Source organism: Lissotriton helveticus, chromosome 3_1 (genome assembly GCF_964261635.1).
Source record: "Lissotriton helveticus chromosome 3_1, aLisHel1.1, whole genome shotgun sequence".
Taxonomy (NCBI): Eukaryota; Metazoa; Chordata; class Amphibia; order Caudata; family Salamandridae; genus Lissotriton; species Lissotriton helveticus.
This window is the reverse complement of record NC_136061.1, coordinates 1,088,586,168-1,088,609,784: the sequence shown is the minus strand read 5'-3', so window position 1 is coordinate 1,088,609,784 and position 23,617 is coordinate 1,088,586,168. Positions and strand designations below refer to the sequence as shown.

The following is a 23,617-nucleotide window of genomic DNA, read 5'->3' as shown; positions in this document are numbered from 1 at the left end:
GCCACCCTGCAAAACTCTACTGAGTATATGCTTACCTTAAATGCCACCACACACATTTCTCTGCTGCAGGAGACACACTTAACAATAACGGAGGTACACAACGTGCAAGCCAAATGGAGGGGGCAAGCGTATGGCACCTCCTTGTCAGTCTATTCACCCAGAGTCCTGATATGGATTGCCCAATGTTTCCATGGGAAACAACCTTTACAACGCAACTTCTACAACGCATTACCATTACAACGAAACTTTTACAACGCAAAAACTATTACAACGCATGTTTTTACAACGCATGTTTTTACAACGCAAGTACCTTTACAACGCATACCATTACAACGTAAGTATTGGTAAGTATATAATTATATTTAAAATGTTATATGTTTGGGTTTTTTTAAGGGGTATTTTTAGGGTTCAGGGTCAGTCTTCAGTTTTTGGGTAAAGGGGTATTTTTAGGGTTCAGGGTCAGTTTTCAGTTTTTGGGTAAAAGGGTATTTTTAGGGTTCAGGGTCAGTTTTCAGTTTTTGGGTAAAGGGGTATTTTTAGGGTTCAGGGTCAGTTTTGGTTTTTTGGGGTACAGGGTAAAAATAAAATAAAATTAAATTTAAATTAAATTATTTAAATTAAATTTATTTAAATGGGTTTTTGGGGCACAGGGGTATTTTTAGGGTTAAGGGTCAGTTTTGGGTTTTTGGGGTACAGGGGTACAGGGTAAAAATAAAATAAAATTAAATGTAAATTAAATTATTTAAATTACATTTAAATTAAATTAATTAAATTAAATTAAATTAAATTAAATTAACTTAAATTAAATTAAATTAAATTATATTAATTTCAAATAATTTAAAATAAAAAAAATAATATATACTTACCAATACTTACGTTGTAATGGTATGCGTTGTAAAGGTACCTGCGTTGTAAAAACATGCGTTGTAAATACATGCGTTGTAATAGTTTTTGCGTTGTAAAAAATTCGTTGTAATGGTATGCGTTGTAAAAGTATGCGTTGTAACGTCATACATCCGTTCCCATATGTGGCAGATACACACAGTGTTGATACATAGGAACAATATGTAATAGTAGAGGGATACCTCGATGGGACACTGTTCAACTCTAACCAAACCCCCTTTCTTGTTACTCTAAAACCTGTGCTTTTTCTGGACCTGCATATCCAGGGTCTATGGTGTAGTGATTTAATTGCTTTCCTGATGTGATCCGCGACCACTCCGTTTCCCCGCTGCACAATGTCCCTTGCGTTCAAGCAACAGTTCCATAACTGGATGACTCATAGATAACTCTACAATATGTTGTGCTTAGGTCACCCAAATTACAGTAAATTATTGTTCTACTGCCCAGTACATGACATACATGCCAGGTTAGATCTCTTTCTGTCTACTGATCATTTGTGCGCGCAGATCATCTGAACACAGTATCTGGCGCGCACTCTGTGGGATCATTTCCCATTGCAACTGGCCCTAAACTGGGGGAAGACAACTGCCTAGGATACCAATCTGGTAGTTACTCTGAAGCACTATCAGACCCTCCTTTCAGGGACGCCCTAGCAATGCGTATCACCCAGTACTTTGATCTTAGCATAGTTACCACTCCTTCCAGGGCACTGGAGTGGGATGCACACAAGGTGGTCATGTGGACCCACTGTATGGCCACTACGTAGTGTTCCACCAAGTCATGAGTGAGGAGTTTGTGGTCTTCGAAAGGGAAATGCACCTCCTTGAGACGGCAGTGGCTAACCAAACCACGGAATTCAAGCAGCTCCAACAGCTGCCAAGGCAGCACAGAGAGTGGGAGAGGTGCTTGGGATGGCATGACTATAAACGAAGGCTCGCCCTCTTGCATGCTGAGGGGGGCTGTTGGTGTGGCTGGTGAAGGAGGACCAACGACGCTCACTGATAGGAGCCATTAGACTGGGGGATGGTACATTAGATACACAGGCTGCCATTGACGTTGCATTTCGAAATTACTATCAGGCCCTATACATGGTGAGGAATATGCTACCACCTGACCAGATACATGGGTTCCTACGGGGGTTCCAGATACCCAAATTGCCCCAATTCCATTGCGATGAGCAGGATGCGCCTCTCCAGCTTGAGGAACTACGTAAGCCATTGCTCTAATTAGCTGGAATAAGACGTTGGGAACGTCTGATTGCAGTCCTTCCCAGAGCAGGGTTGTGACCCTTTGGATGTTCGTTCTACCGCCCACTATCCCTTTTAAACTTAGAATATAAAATACTGTGGAAAGTGCTAGGCACACATGGGTCCCTTGCTCACTTTGCCACTGGATTCAAGCTAGCCTGCCTGATGAAGGGTGTTACTCAGAAACCCGTCCCAAGATGCTTGTTTCCAGTTCAGGGAAGACCTGGCTTGGCAGTTCGGGTTGGACTGTACCCATGAGGCACAGGGTCAAGACTGATTTGCATATTACAGAGTCTGAACTGAGGTGGCGAAGTGAGCTAAAGAATGATGATGGATTCAACCCAGATATGTGACCGGGGGTGAGTGACTGAAAAGTTTCAGCGCTCCCTCCATCATCTTGTGTTTGCTTTGTTCGCCCTAAGTTGGCATGGTACGCCCAGACATGGGCCCCTTGCTCACTTTGGCACTTTATTCAAGCTAGCCTGGCTGATGAAGGGTGTTACCTAGAAACCTGTCCCAGGATGCTTGTTTCCGGTTCAGGGAAGACCTGGCTTGGCAGTACGGGTTGGACTGTTCCCATGAGGCACAGGGTCAAGACTGAGTTGCACATAGCAGGGTATGAACTGAGGTGGCGAAGTGAGCTAAAGAATAATGATGGATTCAACCCAGATTTGTGACTGGGGAGAGTGTCTGAAAAGTTTCAGTGCTCCGTCCATCATCTCCTTGTGTAATACCCAGGCACAACACCTTCCTCAATGTTTTTTGGCTGCTGTGCCTTAATCACGCTTCTCCAGCTGCGACCCACGGGCGGACCACAGTGTCACTTGATGTAGAGAAGGCATTTGACACCTTGGTATGTGATTATCTATTGGAAACCCTGGAGGTCATGAGCTTCAGACTGGGTTACCTCTGCTAGATTCGCACCCTGCATAAAAGTCTGACGGCACGAGACCAGAAAGACCAGCTGATCTCGGATAATTCTGTAATACAGAAAGCTGCCAGGCATGGCTGACCCTTGTCCCCACTGATTTTTGCCCTGGCCATGGAACCCTTAGCTTGTACATTGTGCCATTGTGCAAAAATGGGGGATTCTGGTGCATAATGTATATCATATTGTTTCAGTCTATGCGGATAACATGGCCAAATCATACTTGTTTCCTTTGACCCCCTACCCTGAAGCCTGACAGGGGTACTTTACCTGGACTCCGACTTCAATGGTGGAATCCCGTGCCCTGAGAGGGCAGGCATCCTCATGATTCCTGAGGAGAACTGCACTTATGCAAGGTTATCTGACCTGGGAGTTCACCCATACTGGGAAACACGTCAGATGACAGTGGCCTATCTCTGCTATTGGAGGTATGTACATGATAGATGACCCTTCATGCCATGTTCTCTGCTAATATCTGTGTGTCAGCTACCTAACCTCTTGACAGTGGCCTGGAGATTTGACATGGTACCATGGAAGGAGGAAGAGATTGACTACCTAGGGTCGTTTTTTTGATAATGGCACCCTCATTCCCTTCCATAACATCATGGACACTTATGGTATGGGGGAAAGTCAGTTTCTGATGCAGCACCAGAGTGGGCAGGATAACAGGAGGTCGATGTTGGGAGACCTACATCAGGAACATAGAAGCAAAAAACAACACCTGCCCGCCCTGAATGACACCTTGGTTTCAGCTGAATCAATTTAAAATATCCCACACTGCTATGTGGGATTTTCAGGGAAAGGACCATAATCCCCTCTGAGACCCATGTCCCAGGTGATTATCACTCTATCTGAGGCCCGTCCCTTTGCCCGCTGGAACTCTAGGGGAGGAGCCCTATGCAGATCGCTAGGGAAGTTCTGAGAATGCTACCTAGACCCGGGACACACATCTGCACCCTGCTGACGTTTCACTGTAACAAGAATTCAGAGCTGATGGTTAGGCATATACGATCACCTCCACCAGCTACGCTCTTGCACCTGTTCCACACACTTGGGACGCTACCTAGACCCCCACTTACCTAGTACACTGCTACATCCTTATGAGACACTAGACATTGTATTTTTTAATTTTTTTTTGGTTATAAACTTTTATTCGTCATCAATTCACACACACAGCTTTCCGCCTACAACCCTGGGGCCGGCAGCAAACTAGGGCTATGTCAGTACAGAGATCAAAACCAACGTATAAAATCAACGCACCGTCAACCCAAGGGTCCGGTGACTCAAGTCTTAGATAGCACAACCCAGTTGATGTTCAGGATATGGCGGCGCCCCCTGCCCCGTCCCCTCATTTCTGGGCAAGTGTGGATTTGGTGGCTTCAATGAAGTGGGGATATTATCATGAAGTGTGTGTGTCTGACAACGTAATCCAGGTCAAACACCGCTCTCACAACAATCCCACCCAACCCCCCCCCCCCCCTGCCCCCCTGACTGCCTATGTGCCTTCCACTATTGTGTCACTGCCGCCTCAATACTATATGCCACCCCGCCCACAACCACGCTGTTTCTGCATCCTCCCCACCCACCAGAGTCCCTCACCCGCCAGGCCCTCCCTCTCTGTATGTATCCCAGTGCAAGCGTTCTAAATGTCCTGTGTCCCTCCAGCTTCCCAAAGTCCTAGGTGTCCTGCCTACTTTCCCTCTCGGGCTTCCAGATAATGTGTATCTAATCCTCGGGGCCCTCCTCCCCCTCCCGTCGCTCCTCTGTCTCCTCCTGATCCGCATCCGCGGTGTCCTTATTGGAGTTGTAAGTCAGATACAGGTCCCAAACATTTTTTGGTCTACTAACAGGGGGTAGGAGTTCACTATAGAGCTGTGAATGGGTGCAACTGTACAGCATATCCCTGGCCCATCTGCTTTTGGTTGGGAGCGGGCCTCGCATCCAACACTGCGCCACCGCTCGTCGGGCCATAAGTAACCCCTCTGGACATTGTATCTCTTGAAGAATCCACTGTTTATGTTTTCTTCTGTTTATGTTTTTGACAAAGATAAGTGAAATGCTGAGAAATATGATTGACATATTGCTGCCATTGTCATCTCCAATGTTTCCTGACTTTGTCTTGATTTGAATGAAAAGTAATAAAAACATATACATATAAAAAAAAGTCATTTTTCGCTGCTGCAAGTCCCGCCTCTCCCATAGGATGACATTAGGTTGACGTATTACATTTAATAAATCATAACTTTCAATTGAAAGCAGGCAGGAATGTTGGCATGGTGCCTAAAGAATTGTAAATTAAAACCCTCTTTATTGGTAAAGTTGGATTTTAGAAATTAATTTGACATGTTCTTGTCCCAACCATTTTGGGCCTGCAACCTGTATCCTCTGTCACATGACTGGGTGTAGCTGGCAGTTGGTCTTTGTGTATTGCAACCAGATAGTTAAACAAAGGCAAATAGGTATTGGCAGGATGGGCCATCTCTGGCTTCATGAGGGGGAGTTGCTATCACCTTACCACATTTGCACATCACAAAGCCTCTGCCTGAGCACACTCACAAAGGATTTGGCTCTAGTCTTTTGTGACCCCGGACAAGCTGGGGCCTGGATAGGGAGGCAGGAAATTTCAAACAGCTCTGGGGGTGAAAACCTCCAGAACATTTTCCTACATCAAAGCGGGCACCCAGTATAAATATTGGACCTTCAGACCCAACTCTTCAGTACACCTCTGGACCTGTGGAAGACTCAGAGGGACTGTGGTCCTGTGCTGCAAGAAGGACTACTCCTCTGCCTATCTCCTGCCCTACTGCCTTGCAGCCCTGCAACTTTGCAGCCTGAGTGAAAGGACTAGACCTGCACCTTGAACCCAGGAGTGACTCTAAGGGCTAGTTAGCTGGTCTCCTAATCAGAGCCTCATGGACAGAAAATGCCCCAACCAACTTGTACCCAGCACATGGACTTAGTATGCTGTGAGTCTTGCTCTCTGAAGTGATGCCACTGTAGTTCTGAACCCTTGGAAGTGAGCCTGAAGGTCCTCTGCCAACCCAGCTGTTATCCTGTAGTTGGGACAGAAACAGTGTTCAATTCAGAACTCGTACAGCTCAACGCTTCCCTGTTGCCGTACCTACCATTGCAGCCTGCAGTGTCCTCAGAACCTGCTCAACACATAATTCACGCCGGACCCCCATCGAAAGCAACGACAATGCAGGACTCCATCTCGCTGCCCTGCATCTTCTTCGGAACCGCGGTTGATTGATGCATCTTTGATGCAGAACTTCACATCGCAAGCCCCTTGTCAATGCCATCCTTGACAATGACGCAGGTCTTCGCTTTGTATCCTCGGAGCTACTTGGAAACGCCACTGTGCGACATATCCCCAGCATGGTATCTTGCAACACTCTGCAACTTGAATTTAAGGGGCCTCATTTATGAGGCCTTGCGTCAGTTTTGCGCTTCCGATGCGTCACTTTTTGTGACGCATCGGCGGCGTAAAACATGCCTCCTGTTGTGCTCTATTAACAAAGTGACGCATCTAACCAGATGCGTCACTTTGTAAACCCCTGCGCTACATTATACCTGCGTCAGGTATAATGTATACAGGGGGGGGGCGTTTCCCCGCAAAAAGCTTCCTAGAAGCGACGCAGTTAAATCTATGAGATTTCACTTCATCAATTCCAGGACACTGTTGTGTCAAAATCTTGCGCCTGCCTCACAGCAGGCGTAAGAATGACGCAAGCCCTTTCACATGGGGCTTGCCCCATGTGAAAGGAAGCATTGCTGGAGTTGCGTCACTTTTGTGACACACTCCAGCAATGCGTCACTTTTGCGCTTACAGATACGTCAGAAATACTGACGTATCTGTAACTCCTTGCGACATGATGCGTCATACATTAAATATGACGCATCAGATATGTCGCAAGGAGTGCGCACTGAGAAGTGACGCATCGCTGCTTTCACGCAGCGATGCGTCATTTCTCATAAATGAGGCCCACGGTACTTTGTTCCGCAGGCCTAACTTGGTTCCTTTATCCAACCCATGTACAATCACCATCAGCCTGAACTTGTGACTTTGTCCTTGTCTTGTGCGACCAGATACCCACAGTTAGCGCTTTGTGCTTCTGGGCACTATTTTTAGGTAAAACTTTAAAACTGCATATCTCTTGTTCTACAATTGGATTTTTGCTGATTTGGTCTCAAATAGTTTATTACATTTTACTCTATTTTTCAAAATTGGTCGGATTTTTCTTGTGTTGTGTTTTGACTTTATTAGTATTTGAAGTGCTGCATAAATGCATTACACATTACCTCTAAGTTAAGCCTGACTGCTTTGTGCCAAGCTACCAGAGGGGTAAGCACAAGTTAATTTGGCGTTTGCTTGGTTTTTCACCCTGACAGACATTGTGGCTTGTAACAACCATGCACCCTGCTTTTGTGACTAAAAGGTCTACATAATATTATTAATATTTAAAAGGGAGGTGTCATTTTACAGGCGACACTGCAAGGTCAGACTGGAGCTGGTAGGCTGAGGGGGCAGGCCTGGAGTCATGGTTGCCTGGGCACACTAGCGAATGGTACTGTAATGCTGTAGTGCATAGGTGACCATTAACATTCCATGCCATGTGTGTTGTTTATTCACCATATACTTTGGCCTTATAGGAAAGTTCAATATGTCAATAAGGGTATCGGCCAAATTTGATATATTTTAGTGGTCAGACAACATGCACTGGGGCCTGGTTAGGAGTTTCCAAGTCCATTGATTCAGTCAACAAGCAGAATCGATCCACAAAAGATAGTAGTGGCCACGCAAAAGAGATACTTTCTCATGGTCTGTAATGCACTTTATAGCTGTCTCAAGATGGATAGAGCTGTAGTAAAGAAGTTATATTTTAAGACATTTTAAGTGATCTACATTCTGTGTTACTCCTTAAACAAGTGATGAATGTGGTCAAAGCTAAGCAGCACTTAGCTTTGATCACTTGGACAAAAACCCTACAGTAACATCCTGCAAAAACAACACACAACCCAGCTGGTACAAGAACAACCTCAGGGAGTCCAAGCGCCACTGCAAACATCTTGAGAGAAATTGGAGACTCGACAAAAACACCACCGCAAGATGCACATACAGAGCCCCCCTCAACCTCTACCATCAACAACTAAGAGATGAAAGAAAAAGTCCATAACTCTCAGACTCAAAGCCACCTACAACAACAGCAAAGAACTCTTCACCATCATCAAGGAATTCTCCACTCCCTCAGCTGACAACAACATCATACAATCCCAAACATTCTGCAATGACCTCTCAAACTTCTTTGAACAGAAGATTGCCAAGATCTACAACACATTTGACCCACAGCATAAGCAACACGAACTCCTCCGACCAGCCGGACACCTCCTTAATCGCCAATCAGCAGTTAAGCAACTGGGAGTACCTCTTAAATGAAGAAACCACCACCCTGATGAATACCATCTACTCAGGAGCCCCCATAGACCCTGCCCTTCATATACAACAATGGAAGAACCATAATCTCCCCACACTCACCACTATCATCACTCCTCCTTAACACTGTCACCTTCCCGTCTTGCTGGAAAAATGTGGAAGTCAATGCCCTATTGAAGAAACCAATAGCAGACCCCAACATCCACCGCAGCTACAGACCCATCACGCTGCTGTCTTTTCCAGCTACATTAATTGAGAAAGCCATCAATGCCCAACTCCCAGACCACCTAGAACCTTATCAACTCCTAGACAGCTCTTAATCAGGTTTTCGTGCTAACCACAGCACAGAGGGAGCCCTCATTGTGGCCTTCGATGACAGCAGAAACATCTTCGACTGAGGATAAACAGCTGCACTCATCCTCTTCAACCACTCTGCAGCTTTCAATATGGTCTTCCACAAGTCACTCACCAGAATGCTTCAGCACTTGGTTATCTGCGTACTAAACCTCAAGTGGCAGAACTCAACATGTTAACTTCCTCCCTGCACCTGAGAACCCAATAAACTAATCTGCAGGGTCCCTCAAGAATCGTTGCTCAGCCTAACACTCTGCAAGTTCTACATGACACCCCTCACAGCCATCGTCAGTGCCCATGGCATTAACATAGTATCCTACGCCGATTTCGCCCAGCTCATCCTCTCCCTTACTGACTCAACCAGCCCTGCCAAAGCAAACGTCGACAACTGCATGTGCAATATCGCTGCTTGGATGAAAAACAACTGCTTCCAGCTCAACACAGACAAAACCAAAGTCTTAATCTTCAGCAACAACCACAGCCCTGGGATGCCTCTTGGTGGCACTCTGAACTTGGCCCCCCACCCATCCCCGTGGACCATGCCAAGAACCTTGGGATCCTCCTGGACACCAACCTCACCTTCAGCAGACAGACCAACACTGTCTTCGTCATGCTTTCACATCCTGCAAATGCTATGCAAGATTTTCCAGTGAATCCCACTGAACACCAGACGAACAGTCACCCAGGCTCTAATCACAAGTAGACTTGATTACAGAAACACCCTCCATGTCAGAATCTCAGTCCATGTCCTAGGCCTATTCCAAACCACCCAGAACGCCACAGCCAGACTAATCCTAAACATCCTGCAAAATAATCACATTTCTCCACACTTCAACAATCTCCAATGGCTCCCAGTCCGGGAATGATGCAAGTTCAAGCTTCTCACCCACACCTACAAAGCTCTCCACAACACCGGTCCATCTTATCTCAACAAGCACCTCAACCTCTATCAAACCACTTGAAAGGCTAGAGGACGCTCCTTCTCATACTTCGCAGACAAGACCTGGCACAACCTCCTGAAACACCTCATAACCTCCCCCTCACTCTTGTACTCCAAAGGAACCTCAAAACACGGCTCTTCCAGATGAAATAGACATGATCTCCTCCTCCCCTCTCAGGCCTGCCCTACTTAGTGCCTTGAATCCCCTCACAGTTGACTTGACGCGCTCCACAAATAACATAACAAGCTTACTTATTGATTTGTATTGATTTGCTATAAATGTCATGCAACTAATTTACAATTAACAGGTCATATTTAAATTAAAATAACAGAGACCTGGATAAAGGTTATCCTATGTCCATTGATTGTGTGAATTATATATAAACACGGGTGAGTATTACACACAAACACTCCAAGTTATAATTCCTTTTTAGGTATTGCCTTCAAGCACTTGTAATTGTTTGTCGGAGAAATCATTTTACCAATATACTTATACATGAATACAGCATAAACAAAGAGAATGGGAATTTTGGGCCGATCGTGTCAGTCATTTGCTGTTGGAATTTGTTAAGAGTTGACAATAGTTCCGTGGGCTGTCCTTAAAACCATGGCAATTTGTGAAAAATTACACTGATTTGCCATTACATTTTGCATTGCCTTTTGTGATAAGACAGAGCTTTAAGCAGACACATTTTGCAATGTCTCCCCCCTTCCCCTTACGCCCACTTTCTGTCTTTGACTCAGCATGCAGAATGATACAACCCACTGCCACTGTCCACTCATGCGTTTGGCTTTGACCGTCCTTAATAAATTACATCACATGCAACAGCAATGTCAAAAACTTCATTCATTTATCTAGACTGAAAACAACGAATTCCTAGATAAATGCATGTTATGGTTTTTCTAATATTTTATCAAAAACCATCGCAAGATGGTGTATTTCATAACACATTTTCTTTGAGTAGTTGTGCCTTACTCCACCTTAGATGTAGTTTAGCCATGAATTGCAGGGGGTAAGACATGCTTACTCACTGAGAAAAGCTTTGGGAATCAGAACACTTTTTTATGAGAGTATTCATTTCTTACTGCATTAGTAAGTGACACCTGAGCCCAAAGTAATGCTACACACTGACTGCAAGTGCTTTCTGAATCTGGCCTAGATACTGATGTGAATATCACCTAGAAGACAGGATTAAAAAGGTCCATCAGCTGGTAATAAGGCTTTGGGAATTAGGGTTGCATAGTTCAGATCCATATATCTAAAATGTGTATCACTATGATGTAAATGTCCTCATGCATTCTACAACAGCAGGCATAAATATTAAAAAGATATAAAATAACTAAAATAGTTGCATCATACCTGTGGACACGTCCATATATTCGAACTTCTCTTGTAGTCACATATAGATAGAACAGAGAAATTCTGTATTCTTTTCACCCATTGTACACAGATTCTCTCATCCAATATCCATGTCGCCCAAACAAAGTAGTATTCACTGCAGACAAAAAATAAAAATATTCATAATAGGCCTTTAAAAGGAAATTACCAGAGTAAGACCTGACCATTTGTACTTTTTAAAGGTAAAACTAAGATTTATGAAAAATATATATTTGGGCAATCTCTCACCTAGATGCAATCATTGAAGACACAGGGACTTCCATCACAGACACATCTCTCAGACCATCTGTTTTCACGATATTCAGTCTGACCGTTGGATTTTTAGTCCCAGCCTTGAAAGAAAATTAATTTTAATGCTACATAATTCTTACAGAAGGAAGAAAGTTATGCAAAAATGTTGATCTATATAAATATTTTACATTTTGAAAAATGGTTTACATTCTGGGCACAATGGAGACGATAAGTTCACGATTCTACGTGGATTTTAAGCCACCTGCGTTGATAAAAAAGAAGCACTTATGAGTAACACAACCAGCAAAGGTTCTAAACTCGACAAGCATGCTTCTCAAAGTTCCGAAGTTCCCTCAAAGTAAAATAATGTGAAGCAATCTAAAGAGTGAGGACATTAAGGTGCTTATTTACTAATGTTTTCAAGGGTGATTGCAAAATGCAATTGTATTTACCGCTGCACAAGCACGCCTTATGGTCAGTAAATTGATGTATAATTTTCGTCATGTTGAGTTGCGCCGGTGCTCCCACAAAACTTGACTAAATGAGAGCATTAGTTTGCTAACATTTCACATTTCTTGTTTCCTAATACATAAACTAGTTCAACATATTACTAATTAAGGATGTGGGCTCTCAAACATCAAGCATTTAAAGGCCTCGTGTAGAGGTTGTCACAAGCGTGGTAGACCACAGTTACTCAATAGACTCGCATTGGGACAGGCCTTCTGAAACTGAGGGCCAAATCAATCAAAATGACATGCAACACAACACAGCAAGACACCTTGATGTGCTGCGTGAAAGAGAGAGGGTAGGCATGCCCCATATCTACCAAGATATGGCACATTCCTGCTCGCTGCCTGTGCTGGCATGCTACCTAGTGCCAACGCAGGCACCCTTGTGCCTGTGTTACAGACAGGATTGCTTTCATGCAGGAAGGGACAATTTCCTACACAAAAAGATTGCTCTGAAGCTTTTTCTTATTTTGCAGCACATGTAGAAAGTGGAAAAAGAGAGGAGAATTAAAGATAGTTCTCCTCATTATGCCTCCTCTGGTGAGACGTACCCTCTGACTCATTCCTAGGTCTACCAGTATTGGTAAATCTGATAATGCTTCAGAATCCACTGGTAGATGCATGGGAACCCCAACGCTTCACTCATGGAACACTTCCCTGGGGCAGAGTAACGTAAGGCAGCGATTTGCGCTTCTTTCGGTTACTCCAGATTTAACAAGCATCGCAGGGTGGCGCAAGGTGGCCTTGCATGGCTTTGTAAATCTCATCTAGGTTTTGCGTCTCCCTTGTGTTACCTTGCGTTGCGCAAGGGTGATGCAAAACATTGATAAATATGCCTATGAGTTTTTTTGTCCCAAGTTCACCTTGTGGGACATGGTGATCATGTGCAGGAAATTAATTTTAAAACTGTCCCATAAGCTGGGTGGAAAATTCTAGCATGTCAGGGTCATGTTTTTTTGGTTTCAGTTGCATAAAAAACACTACTATGAGTGTTTATTTCGGTTAGTCAAGAAAAATGTGAATCAGACCAACATGACTACGCTCTACGGATAGCGTGACATTTCACTGAAAGAACTTCCACCACGTACGCAGGAGCAGTTTCAGGAAAAATCCTTCACCAAAATGGTGAAGCACCCTAAATACTTCAGGCAATACTAGGGTTTATATGGATTTGTATGCCACTGTATATGTGGGTCTAACATTTTTCCACATCATAGCTACATTTTGTGCTTGCACTGCAGGAATATGTGGTCTACATACTTCACAAACAAGGGGGCACAGCTATCCCACTCCATGAATCCCCTTCCTAAAATGAAATAATGTAGGGCACAGGATGTCGAATAATCTAATACAAGTTCTAGAAATAGTTGAACACCACTTTTTCTACAAAGTATTTTAGCTATGGACAACAGACCTTGCCCTAGTGAACCCTTGTACAGGGAACAGGTCCTAAGGTACAAACCTGCCAGAACCTAATATCATTTCTGACTCTGTTATCCATCTTCAATTGAAATTAGAAATTACAAGTAGAAACATTCTAAGCAGATCACTATTTGATGGGTTCTCCAATATACTCTCCATTGGCTTCAGCTGTCCCTGCGATAAAAATACCCAGGCCCCATAGATGATGCCCACAATTACAAAGGTTGTGACATTAACATCTTCCGTGCTCATGACGGCTCCCGGCCGTCATGAGTCATGGTGGGCGTGTGCTTTTGACGGCCTCGAGCCGTCATGACCACGCCCGCGATTGGAATCTCAGCACTGCGGCGGAATTCACGCCGCAGCGATGAGGTTATGATATTTCATCCTATTTCTATCAATTGTTTTTACTTTTTTAAGCTATAAAGTTTTCCTTATCTTTTTTCCTGATTAGTATCTTACTGCTATCTTAACTCGCCTTTGTAATTTTAAAAGAAATGGAACACAAACATAAAATGTATTAATTGACTGCATTAAAGTAATTTTCCATCTGTCATACATGTTATTATAAAATACATTTTACTATCCACAGTTCAATCTATCCAAATAGCTCTGATATGTTGTCTTTAGAGACAAAAATATAGAATACACCAGAATTATGTCAGAGAAAGCGTGAAGAAAATGGCTTCCTTGTGATAAGATCTTAAATCTCCCTTTCATGTATGTTGTATAACATAAGCTCACTCTCAATCTCAAAAATCTTCCTTGTGGCAACATTCAGAAAGTTCATAGGATATACCTCTTATCTTCTACCAATTCCATCCTCTACAGAGGGTTACAACCAGAATCTTTAGTAAGCTCACCCAAGGTTATTTAGATGCATGTTCACTAAGTACATTTCTCATAAGTCTTTATAGAAAGTGCTGCAAGTGTATCAGAGAAAAGGCTTATTCAGAGGAATTATTTTTTATCAAATAAATCATAAAACCAATTCTCATCAAATATTTAAAACCATTTCCTCAGGTTTATGCTATTAAAGAGAAACCAATGCTGCCTGAGTGACAGAATATTGTGCAAACAAAGATCTTGCATATAATGTGAAGCGGGGGCGTGCCTTTAGGTACCTGGACCCTAAAGTATGAAACAACTTCCTACAATACATCAGTGTCTCCTCCTCTCTTCTTGTTTTTTGCAAGAAGCAGAAGACTTGGCTTTTTGAGTAAGCCCCCTTGGCCGGCCCACATACCTGCTACAGGGCAATTAGATAACCTCCACAGGTGATTAGCGTTCTATAAAAACACATATAACATAACATTCATTATTTATTATATTGGTGATTACAGGCTCATGTCACAATGAACGGGCCATTGTTGGGTACCTGGAGGTAGTATCAAAACCTTACTCCATAAAATACCCTCTTACTGTGCCAAACTGGGATGATCTCTTCTTAACCAATTTGCGACCTCAAACGTGATTAAGGAATTAATCTTAATTTTGTAGACCCCAAGCAGAGCAACCATAGGAAATTATCCATAGGGGTAGTCAAGTTGTGCTATCCATTTCGTTGCAAATCCCCCCTATTTAGCCCTCTCTTCATTTAATAAATACCAAACAATGTCCAGTTGGTGTCTGCTACACAACGCCATGTGGTTATTCATATTATACATGGATTAGGCCCCTTGAGGGCTGATTCGTCAATACATTATCACCTACATACTTTGATAGATTTGCCTTCATGTTGCCAACATTTGGGATAATGAATGCAACACTATTCAGATCTAAGATCTAAAAATGTCGCTTAAAAAAACGACATACAATAGTGGGGCTAGAATACACCATTTTCTCGAAAACAATTTAATGCTATTCAATTTCACAAACAATTAGATCTCAGGCAGACAGAAAACAAGGTGTCAGTGTATAACATCTCTGCCACACTGAGGATGCTGATGGTAATATTTAAATATCTGCAAAAAGGTTTTCCTGCGTAACATCTTTGTTGTTCTATTAAACACTGAGCAAGTATAGACCAAAGGATTCATTCAACTGCCTAACTCATTAATACAAATTACTTAGAAGCCTAACCAACTGCAAGGAGGAGAAATGCCTGCGCTAGACACATATTAAATGTATGGACTAGAACATCACGTGGCACCCTGCATGAGACGACATTTCAATTGAGAAATAGCTCTATAATTTAAGAATACAGGGGCATATTACCAACAAATAGCGATATTTATAGCTAAGTAGGGTTAGCGGCAATATTTTTATCCCGACGCATCACCGGTTTTTATCGCTGAGATAACTTGCTATTAGCAAGGTTCATCTCAAAAGCGATAAAAATCAGGCGTAATGCGTGAATATCGCTGAGAATACAGCGATATTCACGCATTAGCGACAAAATGCTCTTAGCCATGTTATCCACCTCCCATTGGATAACATGGCTAAGAACTGGTCTGAGCAGGCGTTGGTTTTTGGCGATAGCGGGAATATTTCCATCGCTACGCCTGCCTTGCTAATAGGCGATTGCGACGTTAGCGACTGCTTTCAGTCGCTAACAGGTTGGGTACGCCCACTTTGCATGTCATTAGCGATAAATATCGCTGACATGCAAAGCTGGCCACAAACCGCTCGCTATCGCCTAAAAGCTGTCACTAACATCAGTTAGCGACAGCTTGCTAAGCGATAGATAATTGCCTATCGCCACCCTTGGTAATATGCCCCGAAATTTTTACATTACATGAGGGAAATAGGTTACTCCAATGTGGACCAAAGGTCTGAAAATCACCCAAATGAATGAGCTTATTGATAAGGAGCCATTATGAAAGAATAAATAAAACGATTTTGCCCCCCAAAAAATATATATTAGAAAATGGTGCTGTTTCGTTGTGCGCACTGCATCCCCAAACGCAATGCAGTGCGCGCAACAAACTTTGTTTGATTTATTTAAATGTTTACTTACCTGCAAACCTTCATTGTCCATACATTACTAACCCCCACCTTGCCGCTACCCCGCGTCGCCGCCCCGGCAGGTACTCCCCTACCGACCGTGGCTGCATCAGACCCTAAGCACCTCAGTAATCTCTGATGATCACGTTTTAGCCACTACGTTTCAACTCCAGCCAGCTTTCAGGGTTAATGGTGTACCTGTATTGGTTTTTGATCTTCACTGTTTTCATTAAATCAGACCCGCACTTCACGCTACAGTAACAACAAACAGCAATGACTGCCATCGCAAAGCTACAGCAGCAACAATCTGCAACACTACAGTGACGGACGCTATGACGCCCAACCTGCTCCTTGACTTTTTTGGTTCACCCTGACAAGGGTTATATTTGTTGTTTCCTGAGTGTGGCTCCAGCTCATCTCAACCGATAACCTGATTTCTTACATCTACATCATAATCATGTTGGAGGATCAGATTTGCTGCCTAGTACTTCTTTAACACATGGAGACAATTAGTTCCCCTTAAAAACAGTACTTGTCCAAGCCCATAAGAAAGTTGCCATAATATTTTCCTCTTGCCAACAGAGCTGTGGTCACTCTTTGCCCCATTTGTGCAGAGCTGGTGAGGAATTACCCATTACTGTCCCTGAGAAGTCCATCACCTCCACCTTCGCTGTCAAGAACCTACTGAGAAGAGACAGATCAACGAAGGCTGAATAGTGATATGCCAATCAGCCACCAGCCAAAACACATAATTGCAACAAAAATTCAGTAACATGCAATGCAGTTTTTAGTAAATGGACATAAGGCCAGTGTTGGACTTGGCCCTTCTGGCAGGTTCACCCCTGAACTTTTTGCCTGGTATTATTAAATAATTATGGTGATTCTTGGATTCTGCGCACTTTCGCTGTGTCTCAGTGGAAAGTGCGTGCGCACTCTGAGTGCGTGTGGTGAGATAGGCCTGCCCTCCCATAGGAATGCATGGGGAATGTATGTGTCCCTGGTAGTTCCTGATGCGTGGGGTGTGCAGGCTCGAGTCTGGTATGTGGGGACTCGTGTGATTGAATGCTGTGCAATGATGTATGCGGCGTGTATGTGTCTAGTATGGAAGTGCCACTTCTAGACATGGGTGTGCGTGTGCAGTGAGTGTGCTGGCACGTGATTGGCTGGAGCTGGCTGGGGAGCCTGGCTCCAGGAGTCTCGATGGGTCTGCCCCGGTGGTGAATGGAGAGATTAGCATACTGATGTGAGGGAGGGGTGCACCTGGGTCCTGAATAGGGCTGGGCTTTCCCCACACAATGCTGGCTCCGCCCCCTGTGGTGCGTCTAATGTCCCTAACCCTGCCAGTGAATAGAGTGAGGGCTGAGCACATCAGGAGTGCTCCCAAACCAGCTGCGCCTGGTTTTTCCCCCACCCTGCACCTTCAGACAAAGGAATTCACAGTATAAAAAGGGTCTGTGTCCCCTTACAAAATGTTCTTGTTTGCCAACTTGAATCCTGCCAGGGGCGTGCTGCTGCTTGGGTCCAGGGGAAGGCTTGCCTCCCTGGGCCCTGCCCAGCCCCTGGATGCCTGATGGACTTTGTTGCTAGGAACCTGCTGCCTAGCTTCTACTCTGGGATCTTGTAGAGACGTTGGCGTCATTTCTTTACCCTTGGGGGCTTCATGCTGAACTGAGTGCCCCTGGAAGTGCTGTAATTCGTGCTCTAGCGCTGGGAGCGCTTTACTTTCACCCCTCAAGCGCCTGTGAGCGCTTTATTTGTGTCCTAGCGCCTAGGGGCGCTTTATGGTCGATAGCGCTTGGGAGCGCTTTAATTGCCACTGCCGGTGCCCACCCGGCATCGCCCCGTGAAATCACCGCCCTCGTGCCGCAAAAAAGGAAGCCAGGCACCGGTGTGCCTGATGTTGGGCGGGACTTCCTGTTTGCAAGGGAAGTCCCGCCCACTGCTGCGCCGTGATTGGCTGCCCGCCTGGCTGGAAGGGGAAGCAGAGTCCTCCCGTGGCCCGGGGCTCCCGTGACCTGGGGAGAGCCCCGGGGCCGCCTCCCCCTGAGTCCCGGTCCCGAGATGGGGGAGCTGATGAACCAAGGCGCTGTCGGGCGGGGCTCCCAGTGATTGGGAGAGCCCCGCTACCGCCGCCCATTTCAGAGGAACCCTGCGCAGCCGGTGAGTGTGTGCGGAAGGAGGGGGAGGAGGCGGGGCACATTGCCGGTGCCCGCACCCCCCTCCAGTGGTGCAGAGTCCTTGCGGGGGCGCCGAGAGGCCCCAGCTAGGCCCCATTGCTCCTCGAGCCCACGAGGGGCTCAGGGAGCCTTTGTAGTTAGAGCCCCTAGAGGCTCAAAAGCGCCACATCTGCTTTCCAAGCCCACGAGAGGCTCAAGAAGGCACCATTGATTTACGAGCCTGAGAGGCTCCCCTGTGCCCCAGTTGTTCTCGAGTCCCCCGGGAGGGACTCCAACGTTCGGGGCCATTTAAGTATTCAGAGCCCGAGAGGCTCAGGGGGCAGTCCTTGATCTCGAGTCCCCAGAGGAGGGACTCCAACGAAGGCCCCACATTGTTCTCGAGCCCTGAGAGGCTCCAACGTTGGCAGCATTGCTTGAGAGCCCACAAGGCTCCCGAGGGCATAGTTCTTTTGGCCACCAAGCCTGCGAGGCTCACAGGTGGTTCTTGGCCCCTTAATTGTTTCTAGAGCCCCAGAAGAGAGCCAGGAGGCACGCTGGTGCCCAGCTCAGTTCTTCAGCTGCCCAGCACTTAGTGGGCAGCTGCTACGTTTAGACCCCCCTGACATTGCGACACAGGGCGCCCTAGCCCCAGGGAGGCCAGTTGGCCTAGGTATAGTTATGAGTTCATGCTAATGTAATTTCTGCGAATTGTTCTGTGCTGCACCTCTGAATGTGTTTTGATGCATCATGTGCCTTGTTCTTACACCTCTGAATGTGTTGTTTATGCATCATGTGTTCTCCTATGCTGCACCTCTAAATGTGTTTTGATGTATCTTGTGCCTTGTTCTTACACCTCTGAATGTGTTGTTTATGCATCATGTGTTCTCCTGTGCTGCACCTCTGAATGTGTTTTGATGCGTCATGTGCCTTGTTCTTACACCTCTGAATGTGTTGTTAATGCATCATGTGTTCTCCTGTGCTGCACCTCTGAATGTGTTTTGATGCATCATGTGCCTTGTCCCTACACCTCTGAATGTTGTGATACTTAGGTGGTTGTTTTCTCCTAGTACAGGTGTTGCTAGTGAGGTCCTGGTTACCTGCGTAATATTCTCCTAAGGTGGTTAGGGTTGCGTAGGTGGTACTTATCTCTTACCAGTAGTTACTGGTTGTGTGTTTTATGTTCTACTTTGCGCTACAGTGATTATTATTACATGTTCTATGTGCTAATTACTATTCTACCAAGTACTAAGTCTAAAAGTGCATATTCCTGACCGTGGTCCAGGTGGCCCTGTCTTGTACATATCCCCTGTAAATTCTGCCCGTGCCTGTTGGCACATTGTAAAGTGTGTGTTTTTATCTAATGTGTTTTGGTACAATACAAAGGCTATTTATATATATAACCTTGTGTGGAGTTTCCTTTGTGGTGGACCTTGGGTGTTGTTGCTGGGGGTGCGTGCGCAAACACTTAACTCACATTGCCTCCGAGTTTAGCCTTACTACTCGTGTCACGTTACCAAGGGGGTGAGCAGGGGTTATCTTGGCGTGTAACTCCCTTGCCCTGACTTAGAGTGGTGGTCTCTGACTGACTTTGGCGCAAGCCTTGGCCAGCCAGAGATCCCATTTCTAACAGCCAGATGTACAAAGCATTTTCCGGTCACAAACGATCCGATTTCCAGAATCGGGCCCTTTGCGACTGGAAACACGTTTTTTCTGATGTACAAAATGTAAAATGTGATTCAGTGACTTGTTGCAGAATTGAAATTTGCATTTGCAATTCAGCATTTGGAAGGTGTGTGCTTCGGGCGTTCCTTCCAAATACAGAATCAGTATGGTATGTAATATTGTTTTGCGTCTGAACAAAACAGTAAAACTTTATCACCATTTTAAAAATGGTGATAACCCATTTGCAAATGGGAACGGGTTCCTATGGGACCCTTTCACTTTTGAGAATATTGGAAACATATTTTTTACGAACAGACAGTGGTCCTATGGACCATTGTCTACTCTTAAAGAATGAAACTTAAACATTCTCCCTTTTGTTTTTTTAAATGCATCCCATTGGTCAGTGGCAACTGGTTTATTCTTGATCCATTTGCATCATATGAGTATTGGGCTATTACACTATGTGTTCAGGTTTGTCAAGTCAAGTAGAGAAAATCTTATTGAGTAGATATAAATACCCACTAAGCTGGTAGATACTGTTAGACACCCACTGTTACCTAGTTCTGCTGTTCTGCAATTGCATTTAACTCGATCTTTTTCCCTAGCAAGCCAACATATGTCCTACAACTTGATAAAATATGTACCATTTTTAGCTGGTAACTGGAATTTCTAGTGGGACAGGCAGGAACAAATATAAACAACACCCGTACATATTTTGAATTGCCGGACTTCAAATGCAAACCAAAATATCCTTCTACGGGTCAAAAGTTGAAAGTTCTGTGGTGGATGGGCTAGTTAATGGCTGAAGGTTTCAGTAAAGGGGATTCACCGAATGGCCTACTATCAAAAATCAGATGGCTCTCTCACCTCTAAATGAAGCGGAGGGACCGCATAATTTGTAGAGTTGTACATCCACTAAATTTTGGAGGATAATCTGAGCCACCAAACCTAATCAAAGCTTTTAGGTTTATTAGCCCCCTTCCTTCTTTAAGATTATCGAAAGTCTGAAGACAGCCAGGCTGGTCATTTTCATACATTGCTATGCACATTGATTGGGGAAGTAGCGCAAAACAGTACTACCAAACTCAAAATAAATAATGAAATAATAGAAATCGAAGATAAAATGTGGTGATTGTCATACACGATTGGAACTGTCAATCTATGAAAAAACAAACACACCATGTAACATTCGACCGGAAAAGGAAAACATATTGTGTCAAGACTCAAGAAGTTAAAATAGTTGGCTTAAAACATCCTTTTGAGTCAGAAAGCAAGCTATGGAGGAAGCTATACAGCAATGGACTTTACGACCATGACCCGGGATGATGCAAGTAGGAGTCCTTTATTTAAGCTCTTATTTCTCAGCAGCCAAGATCAATTTGGTCCAATAATCAACAGGCACTACATAAGTGGTATTTCTTTTACTATTTTTTTTACTGTTTGTTTTTCTTCCTTTATATCTGAAATATTGCAAAAAGCACAATAGTAACATTTATAACAGTAACAAGTTTCGTATGAGGTGCATTTCAGAAGGACCGTGTGGTTATTATACCAATTGTAACAGTTGAGTGAGAACACTTATCTCGACATTTTATATAGCCCTAGCGTTTAGGTCTTATCCACATATATGGTGGATTTTCACCATGTGTTTAGCTTGTCCTTCAAGACATAGTATGGAATGTTGTCTAGTAGGTCTAGCTCATAGTAGCGTCTCCATAGACCCCATATTTTGTGGAATCTGCATGTGCTTCCCCTGGCAGTATTGGTCATGTGTTCGGCGGCCATATAGAGGTCCATACCCTTCCTCTATACTTTCCTTGTGGGAGTTTACGCCACCCCCCACCACCTCGCTATGTCTCTGTGGGCAACAATAAAGCCTAGTGTCACCAGTGTCAGCTGAGCCCTGTTAATATCCACTTCATTTGATATACCCAGGAGGATGAATTTGGGCTCTAGGGGTATAGATACCCCTATTATCTTCCCCAATTCTTCCACTATTGTTGTCCAGTACAGTTGGATTTTGATGCAGCCCCATATCGTACGATAGAAATCTCCCTTCATTACTTTACAAATGAGACAGAATGGCGAACCAACCATCTGGACCCATCTAGCCTATGTTTCTTTTTTTTGTAACTATGCCAGGAGTTTCCCTGCCTTGTCTCTGACCTCGTACAGTCTATGTAACATTGCCAGTCTTTGATTTTTTGCCTTGTCTATAGGCAGGTCTTTATAATCTTGGCGTATGATGTGTAAGTGTCGAGTGAGATCTGGGTATGCCGCTATGATGATCCGTTCCTCGAGGTATAGTATGTTTTGCTCTATTTCTTCTAGTCTTTTAAATCTATTCCTTTTTTCCCAGGCTATCTGATTTTGGGCTTTATCTCGCAGGATGGTCTTATAAGCCTCCCACACAGTTACCCCAGATGTTGCAGAGTTTTCGTTAAAATAAATCTCTGTGTCGGCCCTGATGTCCCTTAGTACTTTGCTTCTCTAAGCTCCCATGCGTTAAGATGCCACTCTGGGCGGTGTCCCCAGTGTTTGAGCAGAGGGGAGTGGTCAGATAGCCCCCTAGCAAGGTATTCCGCATGTCCCACTATTTCGTCTCCGCGAACAAAAATGTAATCTAATCTTGAGTACACGTTATGAACCCCTGAATGGTAGGAGTATTGTCGTGTATTTTGGTGACTACGCCTCCATATGTCCGTGAGTACTAAGGTGGTAGCCAATCGCCTTAATGGTGTAGCGTCTTTTGGTTCTACACCCACCCCTGATCGGTCCACCAGTGTATCCATTACATCAATAAAGTCTCCTCCAATCACAAAAAGGAGGAGGCTGTCTCCAATAGGATGACCACTACCTTTTTAAGAGCGGGAGCCTTGAGTTTAGGGGGTGCATAGACGCAAATCAATGTTATCAGTTGTCTTCCCCAGTGGCCCATAACCCCTACGTATCTGCCCATGGGGTCTATCCATTGGCGCAACATCCTGAACGGGGGGCCTCTCGATCAGCAAAGCCACTCCACGTGAGCCCCTAAAGTACCCAGCATGAGCCCACATCTTGTAGGCTCCACGGCCCAAAAAGCCACATTGGGTACCCTGCAGATGTGTCTCTTAGAGCATTATCACATCATGGCGTAATCTCTTGATGTATTGTGTCACTAGCCCTCTTTTTATTTTATCTCCCAGACTTTTGACATTCCATGTGAGTACTGTAAGGGAATTCCCTATATTAGATGTATCCTGAGCCATAGGGGGTGATCTGTCAACTGTTTGTTCTCACGTGACATAGACATAGAATGTATTTGTCCTTGGTGTTGCCTGTGTCCCATTGTGTCCTCTGCGACTAACAGATAGCTGTAACAAACCCCCAACCTTTCCCCTCTCCAACCGACCCCCCCTCCACCTCCGGTAGCCTACCCTCTGCATCATATTTCTATTCCGTGTGAATCATCAATATGCAGGAAAAGAGGAGGAGGTCTGTCGTCCA

At 44.6% G+C, this 23,617-nt stretch overlaps 1 protein-coding gene across 1 annotated transcript in view; it reads right to left on the bottom strand.

The window, feature by feature from the left end:
• Positions 1-23,617, bottom strand: part of FAP (fibroblast activation protein alpha) — a 662,945-nt gene that overhangs the window by 416,316 nt on the left and 223,012 nt on the right. The window contains exons 10-11 of the mRNA XM_078681652.1: positions 11,434-11,537; positions 11,167-11,302 (exon numbers count right to left, since the gene is read on the bottom strand). Of these exons, the coding sequence (XP_078537778.1) occupies positions 11,167-11,302; positions 11,434-11,537 (240 nt within the window). The remainder of the gene's footprint in view (positions 1-11,166; positions 11,303-11,433; positions 11,538-23,617) is intronic.